Source organism: Echiichthys vipera (assembly GCF_963691815.1).
Source record: "Echiichthys vipera genome assembly, chromosome: 8".
Lineage (NCBI taxonomy): Eukaryota > Metazoa > Chordata > Actinopteri > Perciformes > Trachinidae > Echiichthys > Echiichthys vipera.
In genome coordinates this window covers 4,040,690-4,068,443 of record NC_139833.1, presented here as the reverse complement: position 1 = coordinate 4,068,443, position 27,754 = coordinate 4,040,690, and the positions used below count along the sequence as shown (strand labels likewise).

At 45.2% G+C, this 27,754-nt stretch overlaps 1 protein-coding gene across 2 annotated transcripts in view; it reads left to right on the top strand.

The window, feature by feature from the left end:
- The first annotated feature begins 258 nt into the window (after nucleotides 1–258).
- satb1b (SATB homeobox 1b) overlaps nucleotides 259–27,754 on the top strand; it is a 60,033-nt gene continuing 32,537 nt past the window's right edge. For both annotated transcript variants that reach the window (XM_083917644.1, XM_083917643.1), the window contains exons 1-5: nucleotides 259–312; nucleotides 13,553–13,791; nucleotides 16,939–17,115; nucleotides 18,057–18,183; nucleotides 21,552–21,675. In XM_083917644.1, coding sequence (XP_083773770.1) covers nucleotides 13,578–13,791; nucleotides 16,939–17,115; nucleotides 18,057–18,183; nucleotides 21,552–21,675 — 642 coding nt within the window. In that variant the 5' untranslated portion in view covers nucleotides 259–312; nucleotides 13,553–13,577. The remainder of the gene's footprint in view (nucleotides 313–13,552; nucleotides 13,792–16,938; nucleotides 17,116–18,056; nucleotides 18,184–21,551; nucleotides 21,676–27,754) is intronic.

The window sequence follows — 27,754 nt, the reverse complement described above, 5'->3', positions numbered from 1 at the left end:
CTCTCCTCTCCTTTACTTCACCTCCGCCGCCCGCAGCGCACGGTTGCTCACATTTCTGCGCTCCATCCGCCGAGTGCGCTCCCCAACTTCGGTCCGCCGGTGCGGTTTCTCCTAAGACGACTCCCCCCCTCCCTCGCCCGCCTTCCTCATCCACAGGACTTTTGACTTTTTTTTTTTTTTTTTTTAAACAGTTATTTTTCCCCCTTCCACAGAGCGGTTGCCTGTTTTTGGATCTCTCGCCGTGGAGCAGTGACAAGAGGTCGCTCAACTTTTGATGGAAAACAGGAGGTCGGGCGACTGCTGACTTTAAAGGTACGCTCCCACTGTGTGCACCGCCTCTGCTGCCGTGCTCTTCACGTGCATCCTTTCTCGTGTCTGTGCATATGTTTTTAAATCACATTTGTTTTTTGTTTTTTTATTTCCACGGCTCATAAAAATAAGGTGCATCTCGGAGTTAGACGGATAAATGACGCGGTTATAAATGAATTAAAAGGCAATTTACGGACCTATCTTCCAAAGTCACTCAGAAGCCACGCAGTCCGACAAGAGCAGCTGGTTTAATATTTCATAAATAGGAGGAAAAAATGCAGAATATGAATGAACATGTCTCGCTTAATGCTAAATACAAACGCACGCATTGAGAACTTTATTTCCTGCCGTGTCGTTTTTTGAAAGTGCAGAAACGGGCCTGTGTGCTCTCTGCACGGATGAGCGCAGCACTCGTGATATTCGCGGGGTTAAGTGCATCCATCTCCTCTAATTCATTTAACAACTTATTCAGCGCGCAGCAGAGGCGCGAGGAGGGATGCTGCCACCCCTGCCCCTGACCCCATGAGTTCAGGGAACCTCGGCTCTTTACGGTGGTGACGTTTTTTCCATTTTATCTCACATTTTAAACCTTAAAGAAATCATTTTTGCATCCTACTTGTCAGGTTTTTAATTTATTTCCTTTAACTCATTATAATGAAGTGTGTGTGTGTGTGTTGACAGCCCACAGTTGCTCTCAAACCGCTGACATGTCTGTTAGAGACGCTGAAGCTATTGCAGCCCAACTGCCCATCCTCTTTTACTACTTTTTATTAGGCCCATTAGAAACACTTCATTTACTCTCTCCGTACACTCACTATTTAACTGCGTGTCAACTTGCTTCAACACTTTTATTGCGGTGGCATGAAGCACTTTGTGTAACTCTCGGTGACACACTGCACCACCTGAGTTCAACCAGATAAAAAACAAAGAAGAGAGCAACGTGTGTGTGTGTGTGTGTGTGTGTGTGTGTGTGTGTGTGTGACACCAGCAGGGAAACAAACAGTTAAAGTTAAATCACCTTCTTTCTGCAGGACTCAGTGTGAGGCAGTCAGATAGATGTCATGATACAGAGGTGGAGTAGTAACGCTGTTTGGTCTGCCTTGTGGCTTTTTTTTCACAGTGCTGATAAAGTCATTTCAGGTGTGTGTGTGAGTGTGTGTGTGTGTGTGTGTGTGTGTGTGTGTGTGTGTGTGTAAGACAGAGAGAGAGCAGTCATGAGAAGATGTATTGCCATTTTAAAACTGTGTGGGCACTGATGTTCTGTGGTTTACAGGTTTTTAAAGGTTTCACTCTGCTCCTTTAGATAATAGCTGACATTTCACACACCAGCACGGGCCACTCTCATTATGTATACACATATATATATATAATATATATATATATTTACTCTGTAGGTATCAGCACAAACACATCCATCTGACACACACTAGTCTGTACTGTAGGTGTAATCTGTCGTGATGAACATATTTGCTAATTTAGCCGTGTTTCTCTGTGACAATGACCATAAAGTGCAGAGAAAATAGCAAAAAAGAAGTTAGCATAAACCTGAACTTGAGCAGATTATTAAAGGGTAATTATAAACAAAATAATCTCCAGAGCCTCCGATGGCCCCGCTTGTTGTTGTTGTGCTTTGCTCGCTCACATGCGATCACGAGGTCAAGCGTGGCACCTCTGCGTGGGGAAAACAGGTTATGGCAGCGCTCTGGTGTCTTTTTCCTCCTTTTATCTCTGCAGATCGACGGCAGCTCAAGGTGCAGTGGTTTGTCGGGTCATTGCCTTTGACAGCAGTGACACACACGGCCCTTTTCCTGTCTCAGGCTGCCGTGTACCACTTCTTGTAAGAGTCTTCAGACAATACGAAAGCCTCAGCGGCTCAACACTGAAACTAAACTTCTCGGTTTTACTCCTCTGCGCTCATTAGAACCAACAACATCAGTTTGTGGTTGTTAAAAGTGGCACAGAAAAATTAATTTTCAATCACATACCCACAGCGACTGGCAAAAATGTCCCCACATAAACTTGTTTGGCAGGAATGATAAGAATCAGAGTGTGAGTATGGCGGCGGCGCTGCGTACGACTGCCAGGTCACACACATCCAGCAGGAAAGCCTAAACATCTGTCGTAGCTTATTAGCGTGTAATTAATTCCTTTGAATGTGTTCTGTCGTGTTCGCAGCTCTTACAATAACTCTGCTGTGATTTACAATTAGGATGACATCTTGGAAAACACCTAAGCGTTTCCACTTTCTACTTTTCTTCTTCTAACTGGCGGCTTTAACCTCGTTGCACTCAGACGTTTTCACCCCCTCAGAGCTGTTTTTCTTTTCATCACAACTCATCGAAACTAGTGCACGCTGCATTCACTGTACTGTGGTGGCGTACTACAGGAAAGCAGCTCTTAAGGTTCACAAACTGTAAGGGATCCTTCGCTGTCTTGTCCTTTTTTTTAAATCCCGGTGACGCTTTTTTGCATCAAAACCTCCTTTAATTGTCACTTCAGGGGTTGCCAGGTTGGCGGTGTGTGAACTGCGGTCTGCGTATCACCGGTTTAAACCTTGTACCCGTGCACTGCGGACCAGATTCAGTCCGACACAGCGGCTGCACGTCGCCAAGCTCTCACGCTGCAGGTTAACAGACGCTGAAGAGCAGGTTGCCAGACGAGAGCGAGAGTAGACGACAAAGTTTGCCCCGGTGACCCTGAGAGACCAATTAGCGTGCACATTGGAGAGCACAGGTTGTGATCCCTTTTGTTGTTCTTGCTGCGCGGTCTGCTCTGAAATGATACGAGAGAACGCTTCACCACTTTGATTTACAATTGAATTACGCCCGGAGAGTTTTTACTGCTAACAGGAAAATACAGATGTCCAGGGAACGTGTTGTTGCTACACCTTTAAATAAATACTAAAAAGAAACCGCTGTATTTTTGCAACACCGTCCGAGCTTTGCGTCGGAGTTGTGCTTTTTGAATTCCCGCAGCAAAAGACGCAGATTATTAAATCCCCCCCGCTGTCGGTGGGGAGTTTAAAACCCAGGCCGTGCCTCGCTCTGCCGAGACTGATATCTCAGCTAAAACCATTAATCGTCTTTCTTTACCACCTCGATAATTATCTCTGTAGCGAAATAACAGCTCAGCAAACAGTGAAATTATACCTGTGGTAGGGAGCAGAGTAAATACCTGTTTAGCTGCCAGCAAATGTATTTATTAGACTGTCGCCAGTAAATAAGAGGCCTGTCTCGTTTTTTAATGTGTGGCTCTTTTGGGGATTCCAGCCCTCCGCGCACACACCGCACGTCCCCTCCTCTGTATGAAATAGCTCTGTTATGATTACTAATAGAGGAGACAGATAACAATGATTCCTCACCTTTTTTTCTCCACCTTTTACTCCGACGACATGTTGCAACTAGTTTGGTTGGTGCGTTAATAGGGACGGCTGCATTCCAGGGCTTAAAAAAATGTAAGAAAGCCCCCTCTCTCTCCGACATTTACAGACATACCACCCTGGGTGAGCGCTCAGTGTGTGATTCAGGAGTTACGGCTCATTTTTGTCCTCATCTGGAAAGTTCTTTATATAAATGAGAAGGGGGGGGGGGGGGGGGGTTATGTCGTCCCGGCACGTTTGACTGCATTTACTCTGGCGTGTGTTTTGCAGATTCCTTGGCTTAGCGATAACATTGTTTTTTGGGTCCTGACAATCAGCCCCCTTCGTTCGTTCGTTCGTCCCCTGGAGATAAAATAAAAACCCCAAACACCTAAAGTCCGTCGTGTCGGTTTCGTCACGCTTTTACTAAACTGACATTTTTTATTTTTCTTCCGTCTGCTTCTTGTTGTTTAGCGTGCTTCGTGCTACCGTGGCGAAATGTAATTAAAGCATATGCATCTAAGTTTCCCACGATTCAAATCACATTATTACACGTCTCGTCGTGTGTTTGTTTGTTTTTTCTCGAGAGGGGGGGAAGAAAACTCATTGTCTTTTATTCGGATGCTTGTCTTCATCCAATCTGTGTCGGTTTTTCTGAATCCTTTGTTCGGAGGAGAAAAAAAAGGGAGCGATTTAGAGGAAAGCGCATCCTGCTAAGATCAGGTTGTTAATACCCACCCACATACTCCAATGAAACAATTTCAACAGATACTGTATTCTCTGCCTCTCTCTCTCTCTCTCTCACACACATACACACACACACACACACACACCCTTGCCTTATCAACTGTTTTGTTCGTCAGAGGACGGATGATGCATCCTTTGACAAGGGATTAAATATGCAAAGAGAAATATGTAGATAAAGAAACCACATCCTTACGTCTGCACCTCCTTATTCAATACTTCTGCCTAAGCCTCGATATTAAGAGACGTTTTTTCCGCCACGCGCTCACATCCCGTCGCTACTTTCATCTCAGCGTAGAGCCACTTCTCGCACACTGGGCCGAGTAACACCATCCCAGACGACTCCCCGCAAGGCCAGGGGGGTACCGTGCCCTTCACCACCTCTCCCCCTACTCCAGGTACAACCCAGCAGGACGGAGCGACCTCTCTCGCCCCTTCACTCTGTCCTCTCTCAGTATCTCTGTCTCTCTTATACGCACACAAACACCCCTGTATTTGCAGCTCTGTTTATTTGTCGCGATCCACGAGGTGGAAATTAGAGTTTAATTATTGGGTCATGTGAAGACCGGAGTCCGGCGAGCGGTGACAGGAAAGTCGTTTCTCCGAGAACGGCCCTGCCTCTGTTGCACGTTAATTGTTCTATGACAGATTGGTTTTATAATTTGATAAAGGAAGAGAGAGAGAGAGGGAGAGGGAGGGGGTGATAAACAAGGCGGGGACGGGCCCTCTCAGTAAAGGATGCACTTTTGGATCTTTAATACAGATTCCTGTGAGTTAGACTGACGGGCTTGAACTGAACAAGCCAGGTTAATTATGGCGGCTGTCGTCCTGATGACACCAGAGCCGACTGTAGTGTCAGGGTTCAGGGTAAAGTCCGGACCCAGAGGCCTTGTTCAACGCGACGCACAAGCACGCTTTGACGCCACAGAGCGGATGTACTGCGTCTGCGTGGGAGTTGCATTGTGTACAGTGCGCACCGCACGTCGTGAGGGTGGGTGGGTGTCGAGAGCGGAGAGGTACAATGCGCGAACAAGGGGTGTGAGTGGAACGTAAGAGGGAGGGGGGGGGGGGAAGAGTCCTGATGTTCATCTTCCACGCCACGCAGAGACCCTCTGAGGCAAACCGCTGTCGGGCCTTCCTGTCAGCAGACCTGAGGTGGAGACCACTCGCTCCACTTCTATTTCTGTCGACTTCATGTGATTATAAAACAATTAAGCACTTAGGAGTCGACTCTCAGTTCATTACATCCCCCCCCCCTTGTTCGTTCCTTCTCTCTTCTCTCCCTCCTCCCACACCGACGCGTGGACATATGAGAAATGCAGAAATCACCTTATTTCACTAGTAATTGAAAGCCACACTCGCTGTACGAGAGGCTAATGGAAAACACAAAACTAATTTGGTTTGGAGGATATGTTCATTATGGAATATTTAGTCTATCTGTGCTTACCTCGTAACAACTGATTAGGCAATTTTTCATGGTCCTCAGATGCCTTATGAGGGAACATTAGGAATAAATCACCTCAACCCTGAACCCTGCGTAGAAGCGAGCCAAAGCTGCGTTCACGTACAACAGTTGTGCGGGAAGATCGGACGTTTAAGAGGAAAGCGTCTCTCGCGCAAACGACTGCACTTCTGAGCAGACAGTGAGCGGTGTGACACCTTAGCAGAGGTGACGTGGTGTGCTCGTAGCAATCATCAGATTTCTGGACTTTCCACATTTTGTTTTCGTAGCACGTGCGTCGGTTTAGTCTGGAGTCTGATTGATTTCCATAACCACCCGTTTAACTGCTTGTTGGTTTTGCACAGCATCTACTGTACGCCGCTCGTTCCCCACTGTACATGTCATCTTCTGTCTCACTGAGGTGTATCCGCGCACCCGCACCAACGCGGGCGTGTGTTGACACGTTCCCAGACGGATTATTAAATCCTTTGCAGCCTTTAATAATACTATTATGTTTACGTGTGTGTGTGTGTTTTTTATTTACGGAGACACTTGGAGAAAGAGCTCAAAGTCAAAGCGGTGACAGCGCTCTCTCCCCCCTGTGCTGTTTGTGTTCGCTCAGACTGGATGCGCAGACTAATTTGTATTAGTAATCCAAATAATCGCGTTAATGCCCATTAGAAGCGTCAAAAGTGGCGAGCATGAAGACATCACAACACCTACGTACAGTAGAGTAAGTGATGGCGCCGGCTTTGCTTGACACACTAAATAAAGACGCATCTTGAGGTTGAGCCAACAGTGATATATTTGTTTTATCCCCCTTTTTCCTCCTTTGTGTGTTGATTATCGGTGTCCTTTTAAAGAAATAGACGTCATTAATTCCTCCTGAGACGTGTTTTTAAAAGCAGCAGGGCAGATGTGATGCTTCTGATAGGTGTGTTATGGTGACAACACACAGTACCTGTGGTAAAACACGCACTGAAGGTGAAATGTATCTGCGGTGTAACGCTACGACTCCTGACATTTAAATACGAGGCATCTTTTGTTGCGATTAGGCACCCGGTCTGTCGTGTTTCTCCCGTCATTTATCATGTTTCCTCTACAAACGTAGCCAACAGGCACAAAATCTTGCCTGAACAATTACGTACTGTATCTCCCCGACACAAAGCCGCACAGGCTTGTGAAAACCCACCTTGAACAGAGCTAAATCTGTATTCAGCACATGATTATAGCGGCGCACGGCTAGTATTTTTAAACAGGCTTTCTGCGATTCAAAACCCATTTTTCCCCTCTTTTCTGTGTGATACAAAACGCTATATGTTAATTGATAATCAGCAGTGTTGATTCAGTGGTGCATTCAGTGCAAATCTGTGCCCTTCTGGATGTCAGAGGGTTTTCACAGACGTGTCGTTGCCAACCTAGCTGGCAGTGCCGGCACCTGTTGGCGGTGCCAAGGCCTGGCAGGGGTTATCGATGCTCTCTGATGGTGCCCGACAATCACAGTGGAAATGACTGCGGCTGCTTGCGTCATGCCAGATAGAAAAGAGCATTTGCCGACAATGGCTTTTGCTTTCAGCGTCGCTCCTATTTCCCGATCGCTGCAAACCGCGGCCAAGGAAAAGAAAAACAAAAAGAAAGAAACCAAAGAGGAAGCGGGAGCTGCAGCGAACATCATGTTAAACACGTCAACATGGAAAACATGTCGACATGCAGAAGGCTGCGCAGCGATGCCGTGCAGGTCCATGTGATGCAGGGGGATCTGCTGCGGAGCGGATTCGGGCGTGTGTTCGTGGTAACGTGTGTGATTCATGCTACTGCATATCACAGGGACACCAGTGGACCTGAACAGTAGGCGCAGGCTTGGATGCTGCAGACAAACTATCATCTGAGTCAATATTTCTAAATAAAATAATAATAAAAAAAACAATCTCATCCTCTTTAATGCACCCGTTATGTAGCAAATAGCTCAAAATAGACAGTTCGACGTGATTCATTGGCGAGTCTGGCTTTCGTGTCGTGATTTTGTGGAAATTGTCCCATTTTTCAGAAGCTGAATAATATCTCATGTCGGAGTGAATCTCTGAAAATACAGTAATTACTCCACAGTTTGGGTCTTTTCATTCAGACACATAGCAGAGCCATTTAACCACACTGCACACCGCAGCTGTGTTTAGTACACACAAGTGTTGGCAGCTCGCTGAAACCCCGAGAACGCTTAAGATAAGAATTGATCTCTGAGTCTACGCAGCAGCCTCTGCTCGTGAATTCAGACATGTCGGGGTCTTATACGAGCAAGTTTCAACAACTCTTCCACTTCCTGTTCAAAAACCACAAACATTAGACCCTTTTTTAAAAATGCAGCCGCCCCCTCGATACTTACACCTCGCGCTGACTAGGTGTCAATATCTCGAGACATTGTTCCATTTGAGATTTGAGAGGTGAGACACACATTGTACTTTTCCGTTAAAAGCTTCTGCGCCGGCCTTCTGCTGTGAATCTCTAATGCAGCCTCTTTGAACCCAAATGTATTTTTCGTAACGAGCAAACTTTTGACCTCACATGAGTGGGTGGAACAAGGATTCGGGGGGTTGATTGAGACGTGTAACTGTACTGTTTCAGCTACATCATCACTTCTTCCATGATTGGCTCTTTCATCTGTTCCGGTTTCAGTCCTCTTTTAAAAGGACGCCCGTACGCTTTCCCCTAAACACCTCCCTTGTCCCGTAGAGTTCCTTCAACCGTCGTCGTCACCTGACGGCGGTTGCTGTCGCGCTAAGCTGAGACGCTCACTCACGTCCGTGGTGTGTTGCATTGTTTATGAAACAACAGCTTTTGTGTAAGACGCTGCACCGTCACTGTGTTTATGCCCCTCACACAGAGGGAGTTTATGAGCCCTGCAAAGATTTATTAGCGAGCACGTAGCGTTGTGTAGAAATTCACATGCGCCTGACCGCCACGGTCGGCTCACGACCTCTGGCTTTGTCGTCTCGATAGGTGAACACGCTTCCTGTTTTCTGTTGGTTTCCTGTTTTTGTTCTTACACAACCTGGACAGACGTGCGTGTTCGTTTTACTTGTTTGATGTTGATATTGGCCGAAACGCATCAGCCCCTCCTGGCTTGTTATTTACCTCATTTGCCAAAACAAAAGCAATACAATGGTAATGAATGAATGAATACTGTTTATGGGGTTATACTTTACTATTTATATGATATCAGTAAACTTCACATGTGTGTAAGAAGAAAAATAAACATGTCCCCTGTGGTCTCGACAATGAACTTTGCCACACGCTCTTCATGGGAACTACAGGTAGAAAGACATCTACAACTCACACTAGCAGACCGCATTGGTGCCTTTAATGTCCCCTACATGTGTGTGTGTGTGCGTGTGTGTGTGTCTGTGTGTGTGTGTGTGTGTGTTTGTGTGTGTCCACTAGATATTAGTCTGGCCTATACTCATAAAGTCAGAGTGGAACCGTTATGATTAGGCCACCTTAAGGTTAGATACGGTCACCGTACCCGGCCTTTATTGACAATATCAACAGAGATTAGCTCGTCTGATATTTTTGCAGTTTGCTCTGGAGCGACAAAGCCTGCCAGCAGGGAGAGGTTCATGAAATAATTACAAAATAATGACAATAGCTCACACGTCGACTTGAGAAAAACCTCCCAGCTTGCTATTGTTTGCAGAGATTGTGTCGCTCTCCAGCCTCCAAACATTCCTCCTTCCCCGTCTCACCTTCCTCTCGGTTCGTTCTTTGACAGTTCAGGGTTTTGTTGACAATATCAACAGAGATTAGCTTGGCTAATATTTTGGTTTAATCCACTTTGACATAATGCAGTACGACTTACGGAGGTAAAGTTTGCGAGATAAAAGCAGAATAATAAAAGCTAAATGTCGAGATGTCGGCCATCTTTCCCAGGACATGGATGTAGTGTTATATTCCACCACAATTATATTATTTAAACTACTTAAAACAAACTAAATAACCTAAATAACATGACAATAAAGAGAAATACACACTCTTTTCAAACTCTATTTCAAATGTTCTTTGTTTAGTGGTGTTATTACGCCAGAATATATGTGTTATGCGATATTTACAATGCAAAAACTTAAATATTACACTGAGAAATCCTTGAAACTTGACATTGAATGCACCAGGGACGCAGCTCTGCACCTTTAGTGTGCAGGAGAATAAAGCCTTCCCACTTTTTAAGACTCATAAATATTTATTAGTGCAAATAACTGCTATGATGTGGTCTTTTAAGAGTTCTAGATATAAATTAAACCCTTTTTAAATGTATAAATATTCATTTTTGTTTTATACTGTCCAAGAGAAAATGAAGTCGTATAGTTTTGCCATTTGAATAAAAACTATTTCCCATTTTTTAGGGCTTAGTGATTTATAATTTCTGATAAATGCACGGCATGTATAATAAGAAGTAAGTCCGTAACAAACCAGTTGTTACTTAAAATAGGAAAAAGACTGAATTCTGACTCTGCACATGCAAAAATCCTATTTGTTTTTGGAACAAACTGGTGTAAATTAAGTTTTCTGTAAATGTAAAATGTATTTCGGGGTTTTCTGTTGTGGTGTTTGTTTATGTCAGAAGGTTGAGTGGAGGTCAAATAGTTCACCTTCACTTTTTAGGTTATTTAGTAAAATAAAAAACAATTTATTGGGCATAAAACAATAAAAAAGAATTCACGTGTAAGGTAGGTTACTATCTAGTGTGTGTGTGTGTGTGTGTGTGTGTGTGTGTGTGTGTGTGTGAGCATCTGTGTGTGTGCGTGTGTGTGTGTGAGCATCTGTGTGTTACCCGGTAATAAATGCAGGACCGCCTCACTCTAATCAAGCTGATTAAAAATTCCTGCGCGCACAGCCGGAAATCGCACCACCGGTCCTCCTCCTGTGTGTGTGTGCGTGCATGCATGCGTGCATGTGTGTGTGCATGCATGAATGCATGTGTGTGTGCATGCATGCATCTGTGTGTGCATGCATACATCTGTGTGTGTGTGCATGCATGTGTGTGTCCACTTTCTCCACTTTTACTTCTCTCTTCCTGGACTTTTCAGCCTTGAGATGCGTTGAAATCACCTTTTATTTATTATAGGCCTTTAATAATAATATTATTATTATAATAAGGGATTTTCCCCCCTCACACACACACACACTCTCTCTCACACACACCTCCTATCTTCTTTTTTTTTTTTTTTACCCCCTCTTCGCCATTTGAAATGAGGAGGAGAGAGGGAAAGCACTAGAGCAGCAGCGGCAGCACCAGCAGCAGGAGAGGAGAGGGGGGAGTGATGAGTCAATACAACTAATAATTTAATGGGGACAGAGAGGGAGAGACGGAGTGAGAGGGGGAGAGACAGAGACAGAGAGAGAAAGAAAGAGGAGCTCCGTGTCCGGACGCCGATCCAACCGACCGACAGGGACAGGACACCTCCTACTCTTACTACCGCGGGCAGCGCTCTCACGCATCCGCGGCGAGCCTCACATCCACGCTCGGCGTCGGGAAAGTGAACGGCACTTTTTGACCCCCCCCTCTCCGCTTGTTTTATTTTGACGAACCTGCTTCGACTGCCCGCGTACCGTCTCTCCGCGTCGCCTCGAGTGAGCTCCCACTGTCGGTTAATATGGTTTTCCTCTCGCTTCTCGGTCAGCCGGTAGTCAAACGTAAGCTAAGCCGTTGACGTTGAGCTATTTTGTGGTGTGTGTGTGTTTGTGTGTGTGTGTGTGTACGTTAGTCCCTCTCTCGCTCCGTGAACGTACACACAATGAGGGTTTGTTAGGTTTCGGCGGCGGTTAATATTATTATTATTATTAATATTATGGATATTATTATTAATACAACTGTGTCAGGGGTGCTTTGGGTTCCAACTGGCGGCTGCTAAGTGTTACTGTACCGGGGCTGCCTGCCGTTATTTCGCCGTTTGGATGTTTCGGTGCGAACTAAAGCTGAAGTCGCCTTCACTTGTAACCGTTGGACGCGGCTAACCGTCGCCGGTTCTAACGGTTTCGAATGCCGAATTTTGAATTTCCGCCAGTTGGACGTTTAAGCTAACGGACACCACACGCGCACATACACACACAAACACACACACACACACACACACATACATACATAAGCGCTTACCAATGTTCGCCTATCACGGTCCATCTCGAGTCCGCCGTCTCTCGCATAGACCCGGGTTGTTGTTGTTGTTTTCCCGCACCGCCTGCCAGTCCTCCGCGAAGAGGAGCAGGAGAAAAGGCGTCTTTTTAAACACTGATAGTTGTTGTTTTTAAATAACCGTTTGCTGCCATGAACACGTAGAGAGAGAGACCGAGACAGAGAGAGAGACAGAGACCGGGAAGCAGGAGTTGTTTTGGGTGTCTTTTTTTTTTTTTCGACCCTGGCCAAACTTGAAGAAGACGTGTTTCCCAGGCGGTGTTTTATGCTCCTCAGAGCCGAACAAGTGCTTCGTTTCAGGTTGGTTTGTTACTCAACTTGTCCTCCTACCTTTAGGGGTAATGTGTCCATTTAAACTACTGCTCCTGTGTGTGTGTGTGTGTGTGTGTGTGTGTGTAAGGTCATTTAAAAATCCTGACCTGGATCCGGGTCTGGATTCCTTCGGCCCCCCCTTATTAGTTGCCTCATTGCATGTTATGAATGGGGGGAGTTCATGATCTTTTTCTGCGTGGGGGTGGATGATTTTGCCCTTTTCTGTCTTTTCACAACAGCTTTCCAGGTCGTGTTCGTCCGCACGGTGGTGTGAACCTGAATATACAGTGTTTTTACACATTAAAACATGTTAAATGATCATGTTAGATCCTAAAGTTTACTCCAGGGAGTGTTAATAATGTGGGATTCGTCATCTTCAGCCTCATTTAATCGTTTTGTGTGTCCGTGCACGACAGCACCTGTGGTTAAAGCTGCCGTAGAGGCTCCATCTTCACTTCCTTTGTACATCTACAACTGTCTTTTCTCTAACTTTTGATTTATCTCCTTGTGAGTCAGCAACTTTTGAAGCTCCCCTCCCTCCTTTCCATCATCCATTGTATTTAAAACGTCCCATGATTGTTGATTTTTGCACTTGCGAAATCTAAAAATAAAGTTCACACCTGTAAAGCCATGTAACCGATTGTGTGTCCGCCACAGCACAAATGACGTTGCAGGCCTCTCGCTCCCCTTCCCCTGCGAGCTGCGTCATGAATGTGAAGCCACACGCAAAGTGACTCAGAAACCGAATTATGTTAGTTTTCCTCTCTCTCTGCGTGCGCCGCGGCACAACCTTGCTCCTTGAACTGCACTGTATCCATTCAAGTGGAATCTCCCAGCAAATTAATGTGTTTGCACTAAAACCAGGGCTTGTTTGCCCCCTCTCGCATGGGAATCTCTACTGGGACACCCATACATAATACATGTGTTGAAAAATGGGAACATTACAAGCAGCACGAAAACGTCACCGCGGCCGTCGTCATCGCTGAAGTGAATCGACAGTTATTGTCGTAATGGGTCTGCTCTCAGAGGTTTCAATGACTTAAAGCACTTTTTTTTGCTCTATAAAAACGTCTCATCACGTCTTCACATGTCGGTGACATCAACACGAAATATTTCCTCCATTACTCCCCTTGTATCGCATTTCAGTGCTTCTTTTATTCCGCCACACATCTCCGCTGACAGCCGGATCATCCTGCGTGTGTCTCCCCAGGTGATAGTGAGCAGAGGTGCTGAGAATGATGGACCATCTCAGCGAGGCGTGTTTAGGAAAGGAGAACTCTGACCTGGTCAACAGCATGGCAGAGGCCAAGGCCCCGCCGGCCAAGCTGCCCCGGCTGGAGCAGAACGGCAGCCCCCTGGGCCGGGCCAGGCTGGGCAGCACCGGGGCCAAACTCGCCGGCGTCCCGTACAAACCTACCGGCCACCTGCTGAAGACCTGCCACAAGAGAGGTAAGAGGGAGGGGCGCGCTAGCACCGACTAGTTCATTCATTGTTTTTTCTATCAATAGAAAATGAATCAACTCAACTTTTGCTTGATTTAATATTTGTCCTTCAGTGCATTTGTGATGTGATCTCTATTTTATGGCCTTTGCATTTTTTATTTGACAAAACAGTGAATTTCATTTTCATCAGGGACTCTGAGGGGCACCTCTCACTGTTTCTGATCCTTAATAGTCATTTTTCAAGCAAAAATACCTCCCGTTTTCATCTCTAGTGTGACATTTTGCTGCTTTTCCTCGTCTGATGTGACGAGAAACTGAATATTTGGGGGAAGTGAACTCGCTTTGGGCTCTGGGAAACTGTCATGAGCATTTTTAACTCTTTTCTGTGTAATTTTGTAAAATAATAATTAATAGGGGAAAATAATCATTGATGGAAATAGTAATTAGTTCCAATTCTAATTTCATCTTCTTTTATAGACTTAACTTAGAATGAATGCATATATCAAATAATTGACAAAATAATCAATGAATGAGTTATTTGTTAGTCTGAACAAAGTAATTATGAAACAAATGTAGTTGAACTTAACTTGTATTGTGCATCAGCAAGAGAAAAATAACAATAATAAGAATTACTTTATTTATCCCGCAACGGGGAAATTTGAATTTTTTCACTCTTATTATTAATCATGTTACACACACACACACACACACACACACAGGACCTATACATGCAATTAAGGAGAGATGTTAGAGCGAGGGGACTGCCAGTGACCAGCGCCCCGAGCAGTTGGAGGTTCGGTGCCTTGCTCAACAGCACCTCGGCAGTGCCCAGGAGATGAACTGGCACCTCTCCAGCCACCAGTCCACGCTCCATACATGGTCCACACAGGGACTTGAACCAGCGACCCTACCGTTCCCAGCCGAGTCACTTTGCTCTCCAAAACTCTTAAACCTTTTTACAATGCGTCTTTAGTCATCTCAACACACACACACACACACACACACACACACACACACACACACACACACACACACACACACACACACGCACGCACGCACACAAAAACGCTGCACACACTCCCACTTATTTGCCCAGACAATAGCTAATAGAAGAGCACTGTGAGAATTATTCCTGTGTCGTGCTGCAGAGCGCTGTGTCACTGCTCCTCTCTCCAACCGCAGCCCTCCTGCTCCGGCGTTTGTTTATTAAGGGGAACTTTCAGTCCTTTAAGAGCCATTCTTGTTTAAAGGGAGCCTTTACTTTTAGATTATGACATAGCTTTTTAATATAACCGCCGTCGTCTCGTGAAAAACATGGCGAGCGAAGCTATCCAAAATATGGACCTTTTTATGATTATGTTGTTTTTGTCGTCGTCCTTTTGTTGTTGTTGTTGTGTGGTTTAAAACCTGCAGGTTCGGAGTTGTAATAGAACTTGGCAGTTACGGCTCGTGTGTTTGTGTGTTTGTTTGGCTGGTTTGGTTTTCTTCGGGTAAGAGGGACTCAGGGACTCTTGGATTGTGGCTGTGCGAGTGTCCTCAGATGGGCCGTTTCTCTTATTTGCTTCTTTAATCTACGTGTCGCACTCCAGCTGAGAGAGCTTAATTTTTCACCTTCATCATCTCTGCTTCTCTTGGCCTCCTACCACGTTTTACTCCTCCACACCTCCTCGCCGCCCTCCCCTCCTCTCCCCTTTCCCTCTCCCGCTCGTCCAGTCTCTCCCTGGGTAAAGGGTGAAGCAGCCGAGGGAGGCAGGGCGGTCCGCCGCGGAGGCTTCGCAGAGGGCCCACACTGAGCATTGTGTCCGGGCCCGAAACAATATTTACCGCAGCCCTCTCTGGGCTCCCTGGAAACAAAGCCAGTATTGATCCCCCAAATGAACCTACACAGCAGTCTTTATTGTTAGATCTTTATCTATTAAAATCAGGGGAGGAGAAAAGCAGCTCTTTCAGCACATTCCCTGGCATCTGTCGGCTTATTGATTGTTTTGCCAGAGCCGTGTGCATCTTCTGGAATGCATGGGATCGGAAAATATTAGAACGTGAAGCATTTTCATCGACAAGGACAATAAATGTACAGAAACGTGTTCATGTGATAGTACAGTGGAGACGCACGGAGAAAGTAGGGCAGCAGGACACCTCATAAGTGTTGCATCCATGCATACAGTACGCTATAGGTGCTCTTCATCAACACTTTGACAGGAGTTTGACTTTCTGCATTTGTTTTTATTCAGAACGAGACTCCGAAAGGCCAAGTTGTCCCCGTGCCCTTAAACTTTCTTAAATTTCGGGGATGTTATTTGCGGGGGAAATGGCATATTGGGTTGATATTTGCACAGTGGGTCCCTCGAACACTCTGCAGTCTTTGGACAAGGTTTTTGCTCATTCCTCCTAACAGCAGAACCACTGTTGACACAGACCAGTAAACGTCAGGGCAGAGAGGTGGTACAGGATTCGAAGCACTGCATCATGGGAATGTGATTTTGGGTTGGCAGGTAGAAAGAAACGGTGATATCGTCCCAGAACCTTTATAGGGAATAAACTGTTAATCGTGCCAAAAAGGAGCCAATTGCGTCAAAGGGTTTATTTTAGCTGCTCTTCACGTTGAGCTTAAGGTGATAATTATTTCTATAATATATTTGCTTATTAAACTCACACAGCCCCAATATCTCTGTGATATTACGTCATCATCTTCAAGCCTGGAAGATGAACCTCCAACTGCAGGAACAGTTGATAAAAAAAAGCATCTTAAAATGGGATTACAGATGGGAAAACCCCCTCTCTCTGGATGAAACTCATGAAAATTATATGACAAAAGAGAACATCTCTAAATGAATAAGATGGGTAAAAACAAATTCTGCAGGTTTGTGCTTGATTCCGAACGTTGAAAGAGGCGAGGGTTCAAATGGAAATTCACCTATAAAAGATGAAAAATGCCTTTGCGGTCCAAACTCATCCTGTAGTTAATTTCTGTCCAGAACTTCCACCCAGCAGCAATCAAATCACTCACTCATAATCCCCTGACACTCAACCTCAGTGCAACTTTATCATCAGCGCTAAATTGTCTCTTGTCTTGTCTCTGGGAGTACACACAGAATACTGAAGGTCAAAGATTGAATGTCCTTTTCAGTTCTCACTCGTGTCTCCGTCTCCTCAGGCAACATGCTGCCTGTGTTCTGTGTGGTCGAGCACTACGAGAATCCCATGGATTTCGACAGCAAGGAGGAGCACGCCGAGTTTGTCCTGGTGCGTAAGGACATGCTCTTCAACCAGCTCATCGAGATGGCCCTGCTGTCGCTGGGCTACTCCCACAGCTCAGCGGCCCAGGCCAAAGGTAACCACCGGCGTCTCTCATCCGCTCTCGTCACCGTCTCTTTATTCCCCTCTCCGTTCTGCCACTTCACTCTGCTTTATCTCCCTAATGCTCATTAGCGTCTTCATGACAGCGTTTTCTGACACGCTGTTTCTTCTGCACATTTATGCCTCACTCTCTCACGCATGACCATAATAGCTTACCACCAGCAGATCTGAAGCCACAGTAACACATCCTGACACTTATCCCAGACAGGAGATGCTCAAGTCTTGCAGGGGTCACACACACACTCTCTCACACACACACACACATTCCCACACAGATGCATGCTTGTTCAAACAGTCTAAATGCACAGGCTTACACACTAAAATGTTTATATGCACATTCACGTAAAGTGCATGTAAGACAGTAACACACACATACAGTATATATTTATACACACACACACACTCAGTGACTCAGTGGCTGGGAGGGGCAGGTGGAGCAATGGGTCTGCTAATTGCACTTGAGCACACGTAGGCCGAGGGTGGCTGTTTCAAGGTGCCTCTTAGCATGCTCTTTTATTATAGCCTGTCCATCACACTTACGCACACACACACACTTACACACATCCTAGTCCACCTTTCCCATAAGCTTACTTCCTGCTGTGTGGGCTGCTACTTTTTAGTCTGAGAAGAAATTCTGACATGGTTGCTGTGATTTCAGTAAAAAAAATGGTGTGTTTATGGTGCCAAAATAGCTCTGGAGCGGCTGCACATGGCTTTATTCATACTGTGCATGTTTTACTGTTTTGAAATGAAGTTATTCTTTGTGCAGTTTGGTGACAGCAAGCTCAAATGCTAAAATGTACTCTCTTCTTTTTTATGTTTGCTCTTGTGTCCATTCTCATGCGTTTGTGTGTCCGTACCCGTGTCCGCGTCTTACCCATGTTCATGCGCATATGTGCACGTTGCGTCATCCAGGTATGATTCAGGTGGGGAAGTGGAACCCTGTCCCCCTGTCATACGTGACAGATGCACCGGATGCTACCGTGGCTGACATGCTGCAAGACGTCTACCACGTGGTCACGCTTAAGATCCAGCTGCACAGGTAAGAAACACACACACACACACACACACACAGTCATGTTTCCCTTTATAGTTGAACGATCAATCCAAACTGTGTAGGTGTTAATAATACTTTTTTTTAACCTGCCTACCACCCACAAGAGTACAAGTGTCATAACCTCAAACATATGCACACACCAGTATTGAATTGCTTTAATACACGCAGAGGCACCGTTGTACCCATTAGTCTTTGTTTTTCAACACTCCACACACATAGCACACCATGTATGCCCAGAGGCAGGCGCCAATCTGCAGATGCCCTCTTCATGTTTGATACTGAGAATAGCTCGATTACTCAAAACACACACACAAACAACAACAACAACAATCTTTCCCAGAAAATGTGAAAAATCCAAAACTTTCTCCCCAAATGAAGCTGAAGAAACACATTTGTAGATTAACTGTGATGGGAACACAGACACCATGCTAAGGATTCACATGCTAAATGATGCTAACTAATGTCCACATAACAACGGTGTCTTTGCATTGGAGATTGGTAAAATTATAAAGTAGTAGTTTTTAAACCAAGCACTACTTTAGGCTCTCTTCATAAAAATTAATCAAATGACTGTGGTGGGCAACTGGAGACCGCGCAGAGCTAAAAATGACCCTGCAGCAGATGAATACACGGTTGTTCACCTGAAATAGTTCCATAAATAAACCGGGCTGCACCGGCTATTTTGAAGGGAAATACATTTCTTCTGAACCCACATCGCATGTAGTAATAAAGGCTAACAAGCTTCTAACACTGCTAGCTGTCTGGTGCCATCACTCCCCATATTGTATGCTAAATGCTGCTCTGTAGGAGTGAAGCTCCGTTGTATTAATACACACACAGTGCGAGCATACGAGAATTTATAGACATGGACGCAGACAGGCTCATATGTGCTCATAGGCACACACACACACACACACACACACACACACATACACACAAACAGCCGAGTGGCACTGGTGTGGAGGCTTGTGCCAGCTGCTGTTCCCACTCTTTTTCTACCTCACTCTCCCTCTCTTCCTTCTCTCTCCCCTCTCCTTCTGTGCCCACCCCTCCCACACCGCCATCGCCACCACCCACCTTCACCAGTGAAGCACTCACTCACACACACTGACTGATGTGAACGCGTCCACCAGCCAGAATACAGAAGGCTGTGTTTATTTGCGGCATGCTAACCTTGAACGCACAGATAGCTGTCTATCTCCACTACCCCTTTTTCTCATCTCTCCCTCCTTCCCTCCTCTTGTTCACTTCCCTCTCCCCAGAGGCTTTCTAGCTGCTGGAGCAGTTTAAGGTGTTCTGGAAAATCCATTGTTTGTGTGTGAGCGAGTGTGTGGGGCCGTGTGTTTTCCTACAAGCAGATGTTAGCCTCGACCATTGCACGCATCCTTTTCTATTCCACTCTCCTGTTATCTTCTTGCTCGTAACGTCTCCAGCACACGAACTGACAGATTTATGGACACACACACACACACACACAAACACACACATACACAATGCCTCATGCACTTGTACACTCATCACCCCTCGCTCAATGTCTCATCTCTCTCTCAAGTGTCAAGGCAGGTTTAACAAAAAGTAATTCAGCAATACATGCAATGTGAAACACGTCAAACATATGTCTTGCACACGAGAGAAGTGTTTATCCAGAGCGAACTGGGCACACTCGCTGGTGCTCAGTGGAGTTTCTACACACTCCCGCCAACCGTGTAAATATACTTCTCATTTTCAAAACCCAGAAATCTGAGTGTTTCTCAGGTAGAACTGAATCCCTGCGGCAAACGACTCCAGCACCAGCTCACGTCAAAGCCAATCTCTATGTGATATATAAATCTATTTTGATTTTGCTGCATCTTGTTGTCAGTATTGTTATTGTTTTGTATTTGTTTTCCCCCTTTTCTCTCCCCCGCCCCGCCATCCCCTAACCCCCACCGCCCCACTCCCCACCCGACTGCCGCAGAAATCTAGCCAGTAACACCTTAAATTGTTTCGCCGAGCACAACGAGCCAGGAAGGTAGAAGTAACACGAAATAATAGTCGCCACATGCAGCTGATGTATAATTCATGCATCAATCCAGCAGATGTGTTGTATAAAGTAATTAACTAATCAGAACAATCAGGAGAGAGCGAGAGAGAGAGAGAGAGAGAGAGAGAGAGAGAGAGAGAGAGAGAGAGAGAGAGAGAGAGAGGGAGAATATGAAAGAGGGAGAACGAGCGAGGCAGGCAGAGAGAGAGTGAGACAGAGCAATCTCCAGATGCATCTGCTTGATGCGCCAAATGAAATCTGTCTGTCTTGGAGGGGCGCTTGCAGCAGGAGAAAAAGAGCGTGAGCCTGTGTTCAGCTCTCTTTCTCTCTGGTTTCCTCTCTCTGTCTGTACCGCTCCGTCTATCTGATTTTTCCAGTGGTTTGGCCATTACATCTATATATATATATATTTTAAACAGGCTTGGACTGTTTTAAACCTCTGTTTACAGTGAAGCTATTTTTTCCCAAATTGCTAGTTCTCCACAGAACACTTGAGTAGCGCTGAAACAATTTGTTGAACACGTTTTTTATCAATTTGTGGTCATCTATTAAGCATTAAGTCAGGATTTTACTGCTTTTTCTGAATGCATATAATTACATTTAATATCTTTGGGGTTTTTAACTGTTGATCGGACAAAAAGCCGATTTTATTTGATATTTGTTTTTTTGATTTTGGGCAATTGTGACGATCTTTTACACCGAACGATGAATCAGCCTCATAGAAAAAGTATTCAACAGATTAAATCGGTAATGAAAAATAATCCGGCCTCAATGTTTTTACACCTTGTTTGGTTATGTAATGCGTTTTCCAATTTCAGTCAACGTTAGGGTCAAGCTGTCATGTCAGATCGAGTCAAAGGGCCTTTTTGAAATCCAATGATGTCGGACGAGGACGTGTTGCAGTCTGATGTTAACGATGCTGCAGCATTACTTCCCTTAATTGCCTCGAACACACACACACACACACACACCCTCCGTAGTTGTTTGAGTCAAATTTATTTCCAGATTTAAAGATTGGTGTTATTACCCATTTGCTCCATATATCAGGGGAATGTCCAACCCTTACAATCAGATTAAACCATTTTGATATTGTTGCTGAATTTGTGGCTTGTGTATTTTATCATTTCATTCAAGATACCATCAGGGCTGCCGGCTTTCCTTTCTATCTTTGTCTCTTCTCCATCTGAATTGTTTCTCATGCTCTCTCCTCACCCCTCTCCCCCCCTCCTCTCCCTCTACATCCCTATCTCCCTCCCCTCCCCTCCCTCTTTCCCCTTCCCTATCCTCCCCGCTCCCCTCCACCCCATGTCTCCTCTCTCTCTCTCCACAGTTGTCCTAAGCTGGAGGACCTGCCGCCCGAGCAATGGAGCCACTCTACAGTAAGAAACGCCCTCAAGGAGTTACTCAAAGACATGAATCAGAGCTCTCTGGCTAAAGAATGTCCCTTATCACAGGTGCTGAAGCCCAGTCTGCTTACTTAAAAAAAAAAAAAAAAAAGATTAACGCCCAATCCCAACCCCCCTTGCCTCCATACTGCACAACCAAACAAACACCCCTATCTCCATCACCACTGTATTTTATCCTTTACTTATCAAATGCCCTGAGTTTGATCAAGTGGGAAAGAGAATCGGCATAGAAAATCCAAATCAATGGCTATTGTCAATTGTTTGCCGCATGCTTTTTTTTTTGTTTTTGTTTCTTTTACCGCCCCCAACACACGCACGCACACACACACACACACACACACACACACACACACACACACACACACACACACACACACACACACACACACGTATGCAACGGGAGCCAAAAAGCAGAGGTGTTGTTGAACGTATGGTTATTGTTAGATAAACATTGGCCCAAACCCAGAACGATCTGGATTGTTTTTGTTCTTTTTCTCATTTAGCTAATTCTCAACATTTCCGGCTGGATATGCTGTACGTGCATTCACATGTCAGGTGTTACGGTCTGTGTGTTTTTGTCGGCTGGGAGCTCGGATAGAAAGCACTAGTGCAGATTTTGTATTAACAGGCAGTGTAGTCAGTATATCATGGAGGCAGCTCTGGAGTGAATGGAATGAAACAGCAGTATATCTCTCACAAGGGCCAATAATGTGTGTGTATGTGTGTGTGTTTCAGTGCGAGAAGATATGTGTGCCTCTGTGTGTATTCACTTGAGTTTGTGAAATGTATATCAACGTATGTGAAAGTGTTGTTTGTGTGTTGCACGCCTGTGTGTATTCGGATCCAAGCGCGTGCGTAGGTGCCTTCAGTAAGGAGCCAGATCTCCTCCCGGGCCACCGTATGGTCACCTGGAGACCCTCATTTGCACTGCGTGTGTGTGCATATGTGCATGCGTGTGTGAGCGGCTGCTCTCAGTGTGCGTGTTTGTGTGTTTAGCTGGGCATGAGCAGTGCGCTGATGATGTAAAGAGTCCCTGGGTGGCGTTCAGGCAGAGCTCAGCCCGGTCTGGTAATCACCCTGTTTACGGTCCATATGTGAAGACGGCTCAGAAGAGAGCACACGCTAGCTCAGAGAATCTCACACACAGGCACACACTCTCTTCCTCAGACACACATTTGCTATTTTCAAATACGCACTAGTCTCAAATTAAAGCGAAGATTGTTTTAGCTTTCCAGTGAGGATGAAAGGAGGTCCTGAGAATATCATGAACGGAAAACGTTTCTTTCGGTCATGGATGTATTTGAGCAGACACTAGTCCTAAATATGATCTAAATGGCATTAAATTGTCCTAAATTTTACTGACATGCAGAGGATATTGTCAGCCATTGTAGATTGTTGATAAATTCAGTCACTGCAAACATCTGACATCAGGGATGCACAATGAGAATTTCCTCAGCTGATGCCGATAATCACTAATTAACTCCTTCTCCTGGTCGAAACTGAAGACGTGATTTCACTTCTTTGTTTTTATTTCATGCACACCTGAGCGTAAGAAAGGCTCAGACGGATGATTTTCAATATTCTATTGCTCTGACCAAACCAAATCTATCTGACATCACTATTGCTTAAAAAAACAAAACAATTCTCACTCTTCAAATGTTTTTTTAATCTTTTCTAAATTGAAAAACTTTTGTCCAATGAGACCTGTCACTGTAACTCAATACGTGTTTCCTGGCGGATCTTAAACCAACTGTAGCAGCGGGTAGACGCTGCACTTGTTAAGTTAATTAAAGCAATTTGGCTTCATATTATCAGCTTTAATTTAATTATCAGAATAATAAGTAATATAAATTCACCATTATTTACCTGTATTATTGCTTTTGAGCCAAATCCAAGCTTTTTTCAAACTCATTTTGTATTTATTCATATTTACCCGGACATTATTTTATTTATTTTATTTTATTATCTATTTTTAAAGCAGCAAACTTATAAGAAATACTAATCCGCTTTATACGTTTTTTTTAATATAATTTATAGAGAAACTGGCAGCTTTAGTGTGTAGTGACTTCATACCCTGATGATGTACATGTTCAAAAATGGCTGCCATGATGGTGTTTGACATCTGTTACTCTGCGGGGTTTCATGTGGCCTGCTACACCCATAGAGCGGTGGTTCGTTCCTCCTAAACCAAGCTGGTTTAGTGGACTGGTTGTCACGAGTGAGGGATGTTCCCACGTTGCCTTGATACATGGACTCCCTGCTCTGTGAGCAGCGATGTCACCGTGTGGTCTGATGAGAAGGTGAAAAGCCAGGAAGCATTTAGTCCGCCACCTGAGGATCCTGAGCTCGCCAAAAAAGTGAAATGAGTGGGAGGAGAAAGGGGCGTTGCAGGAGGGAACAGACGATTGGCACCTTTTTAGGATTAGTGTTTCCCTGATATTCTGCTGCGTAATCCCAGACCGAAAAGAGAGGTTAACAGATGAGAGAGTCGCAGCGAGTGAGTGAAAGAGAATTAGCGAGAGAGAGAGAGAGGGGAGGAGCGGTGGTAGAGCAGGGAAGGGAGGGCGGTGGGGGGTTATTTTGTGAAATGGCGCTTTTGTCTGGGGTCTTGTCAAACATTTAGTTTGATTCTTTTGTAGCGGGGAGTCACGCTTTGTGTGTTTGTGCTACAAATGGCATGGGGAAACTCAGAGAGAGAAAATGTATTCACTCATGCCCATTGTCATTCCCCAGGAGGAAGTGAGTCTGACCTGCACACACATGAAGCGAGCACAAACATTCACAGCTTGGAGGAACATCTCCTCAATAAAGCTTCTCCTGATTCTGCCTCAATCAGCCAATAAGGCTTATTCTTTTTCTCTGAGGTTGCTACCAAGCTCAGCAACCGTCTTGCCCATGTTCGCAGAAACTATGGCAACAAACGAGATTCACCCCCACCCACACCCCCAACCTCACCCCACTGTTTCCCATTGCCACCACCACTTCTTGCCCACCCCCTGCTCACTCTCACTGGGCGGCCCCCGATGCACCAGCTGCTGCGTTGCGTAGCAGCAAATAGTCATCAAAATGCCATCTTTGCAGGCCTTCGCCACCTCGGCAGCCATAGGCGCAACCTGGTTGCCAGTGTACGTGTGTGCATGTGTGTATATATGTGTGTGTGTGTGTGTGTGTGTGTGTGTGTGTGTGTGTGTTAGACTGAAGGGCCAGGGGGGGGTCATCCCAGTTGCGGTGGATATGTGCCATAATTGAGCTGTGTTAGATGTTGGCGAGAGACAAGGCACAGTGTTGCAAATGGGATGTGCTTTTTCCCCAGCTGATTCAAGACATCAGGCGAAGTTGGAGTGTATGTGTGTGTGTGTGTGTGTAATTGTCTACATGCATGCATGTGTTAATCTGCATATGTGCATTTGTGTAACTGCACCATGTGTGTTTGTCTGCAGGGGTTGTACGGTGTGTGTTTGCATTTGCCAGTGTGTGCACCACACTCTAACGCTGGCAGCTGGGTGCCTACAGTACCTGCCTGCTGCACCGCTCTAAATACGAACCCACAACACACACTCCCTCTCTCTCTCTCTCTCTCTCTCTCTCTCTCTCTCTCTCTCTCTCTCTCTCTCTCTCTCTCTCTCTCTCTCTCTCTCTCTCTCTCTCTCTCTCTCTCTCTCTCTCTCTCTCTTCCTGTCTCCCATGATGGGGAGTGGAGTAGATGTTGGGGACCGATAGTAGCCCAGTGCCACTTCCTGGTCTTGCTGATAAGCTCTCTGTGCTGCAGATGGCTATCACTTAAAGGGTCCACACACATGCTCATGCACACACACACACAAACTCACACACACGTTTACACTGGCAAGCACGCACACACACACACACACACACAGCCATGCTACCTGTTGACAAGCCGTAGCACAGCCCTCCCGCTGGCACCGCAGTGGCAGCAGAGGCTCTGGTTATCTGCTTGATTTCACTTAGTGCGTATGCATGTGTGTGTGACAGAGAGAGAGAGAGTGAATAGGTGTGTGTGTATTGTTTCGTTCACACATACACGCGGGGCCCCCTGTGAGAGGTAGAGTGATGTATTGAGGGAGAGGGCTGATTAATGAGGAGCGTTTATTAGAACATCTGTGTCAAAGATGGCGGAGAAAGAGGGGGCGAGAGAGATAGAGAGAAAGATGGGAAGAGAGAGAGAGGGAAAGGCACACCGTCTTCTGCAGGTCTCTTGTTTGTTGCCTGGAGCCGCCTTAGCCCAGATATACTGTAAATAAAACATGGCAGGCTGGAGGAGAGGAGTTCATTATCCCACAGACTTAAAGGAGAACGCTTCTGACTTTAAATAAATGGCTTTTCGATGGATCTTTGGCTTGGGAGTTGGCTACCGGAACTAGGTTAAACTGGAATGTGTGGTTTGCTGCTCTCCCAGTCGTTGTCCCAAATTTCCCTTTCCAAGTAAATTGAGAACAAGCCCATTCATTCTGATTTACACTGGCTTATGCTCATCATAACGATTAAACAGGAATGATCATTTTAAGACAAAGTTGCGGCTGCGATTTCACATAAATTCAAAAGAAGGAGCCGCTTCATGAATAAATGTATGAACCATTAAAAGGGCAATTCCGACTTCCTCACCCTAACCTGAACTCTATCTGGGCTTTTCAATGAATGAAGCCTTTTCAGAAGATCTATTAAAGACTGCTTTGTTATACAGTGCACAAGTCCAAATACAGACCTCTTCACCCTGTTTTTCATCATGACGCCATGATGCACCACAGCATGGTTTGAGCACATTTACACCCAGCTGCTAAATGGGCATGACAAAGAGCAAACACATTTGACTCTACCTGCTACAAGAAGGTATGCTGAGAGTCACACAGGGCTTTAAGTTGTTACCTTGTGTGCCTGATTTCAGGCATAGAGCAGTTTTAAAGCTATATAATACTTAATTTGATACATTGTAGACACCTTTTCAGGCTCACCAGTGGTTTCTTGCTGTAATCCTTGGTTACATCCATGTCAAGCGGAGTCTTTCGGGACTTAAGACTCGTTTTCAGACGTGGCATCTAACACAGTTAATGCCTACACTTATTTTTGCCCTTCTTATGAAAAGGGAAATATCAGTGGCATTCATGAAAATTGAATATTCCTGTTTACATACAGCTGTGCAAAATAGGATTTTTCCACTGCTGGAAATTCCCTCAACCACCTTCTTGAAAATGTCGGTGTTGTGCATTTCCAAAAACCCGGTGATCCCCGAGTTTGTGCTGAATGCACGGCCAAAGAATGATTCTAAATCCTGCATAACATTGCATATAACACACGTCTCAGTCGGAAAATGCTACATTCAGAAAAATACCTTATTTAGAATATCCAGTTGGCGTATATGACCTATATCCTGGAATATGGTCTTTGACAACTTTTGCTTTTATTCTGGTTTTATTTGCCACAAACATCCATCCTGTAACTGTTTGTAGGACAAGACTAAAACAGTGTGTAAAGCTGAGTAGCTTTTGCTTTAGTCCAACCTCGATCAGATCCCTCCCTGCTGCAGTTTGACAAAGGGAACTTGTGTCCACCTGGGTCCTGCTGGAACTTCTGATCGTATTTGTGCCACTTTTAAAGCCTTGTGTTGTGTTCCGGTTGGACATGTGTTAGACTTCCAGCGTCTTTTAATCGTTAAAGAGGACAGTGCATAGAGCTTTAATAGCGAGGTCAGGAGTTCACAGTCAGATCGACCTTTCTGATGGCACAGCTGCCATCCTTCACCCTCATCCTTTGTGCCGGAAAAGCTGGAGAACTAGGATCATCCTCAGCCCGTGCATTGTGCTCGAACCTCCGTGCTGCTCTGCCAGAAGGTCCCCTCACCATCCTCCGAGCGCATATATTATAGAAAATGATAAAGATGGCATACCTGTAATTTGAAAACAGATGGTTTGCTTCTTTTGAATATTTATAACAATCAAAAACAATTTCTTCTGCAGCAACCTCGCTATTCGCCCGGAGGCCGGCAAGGTGTTAAAACATTCATTTTAATGAAACTGGAAGGGAAAGAAAAATATTGCCTCTTTGTTTTTCTGAGGCGAAGGAGGACGGGTGAAGTAAATGCAGAGAGGGCAAAGAATCGACTGTGAACGCGGAG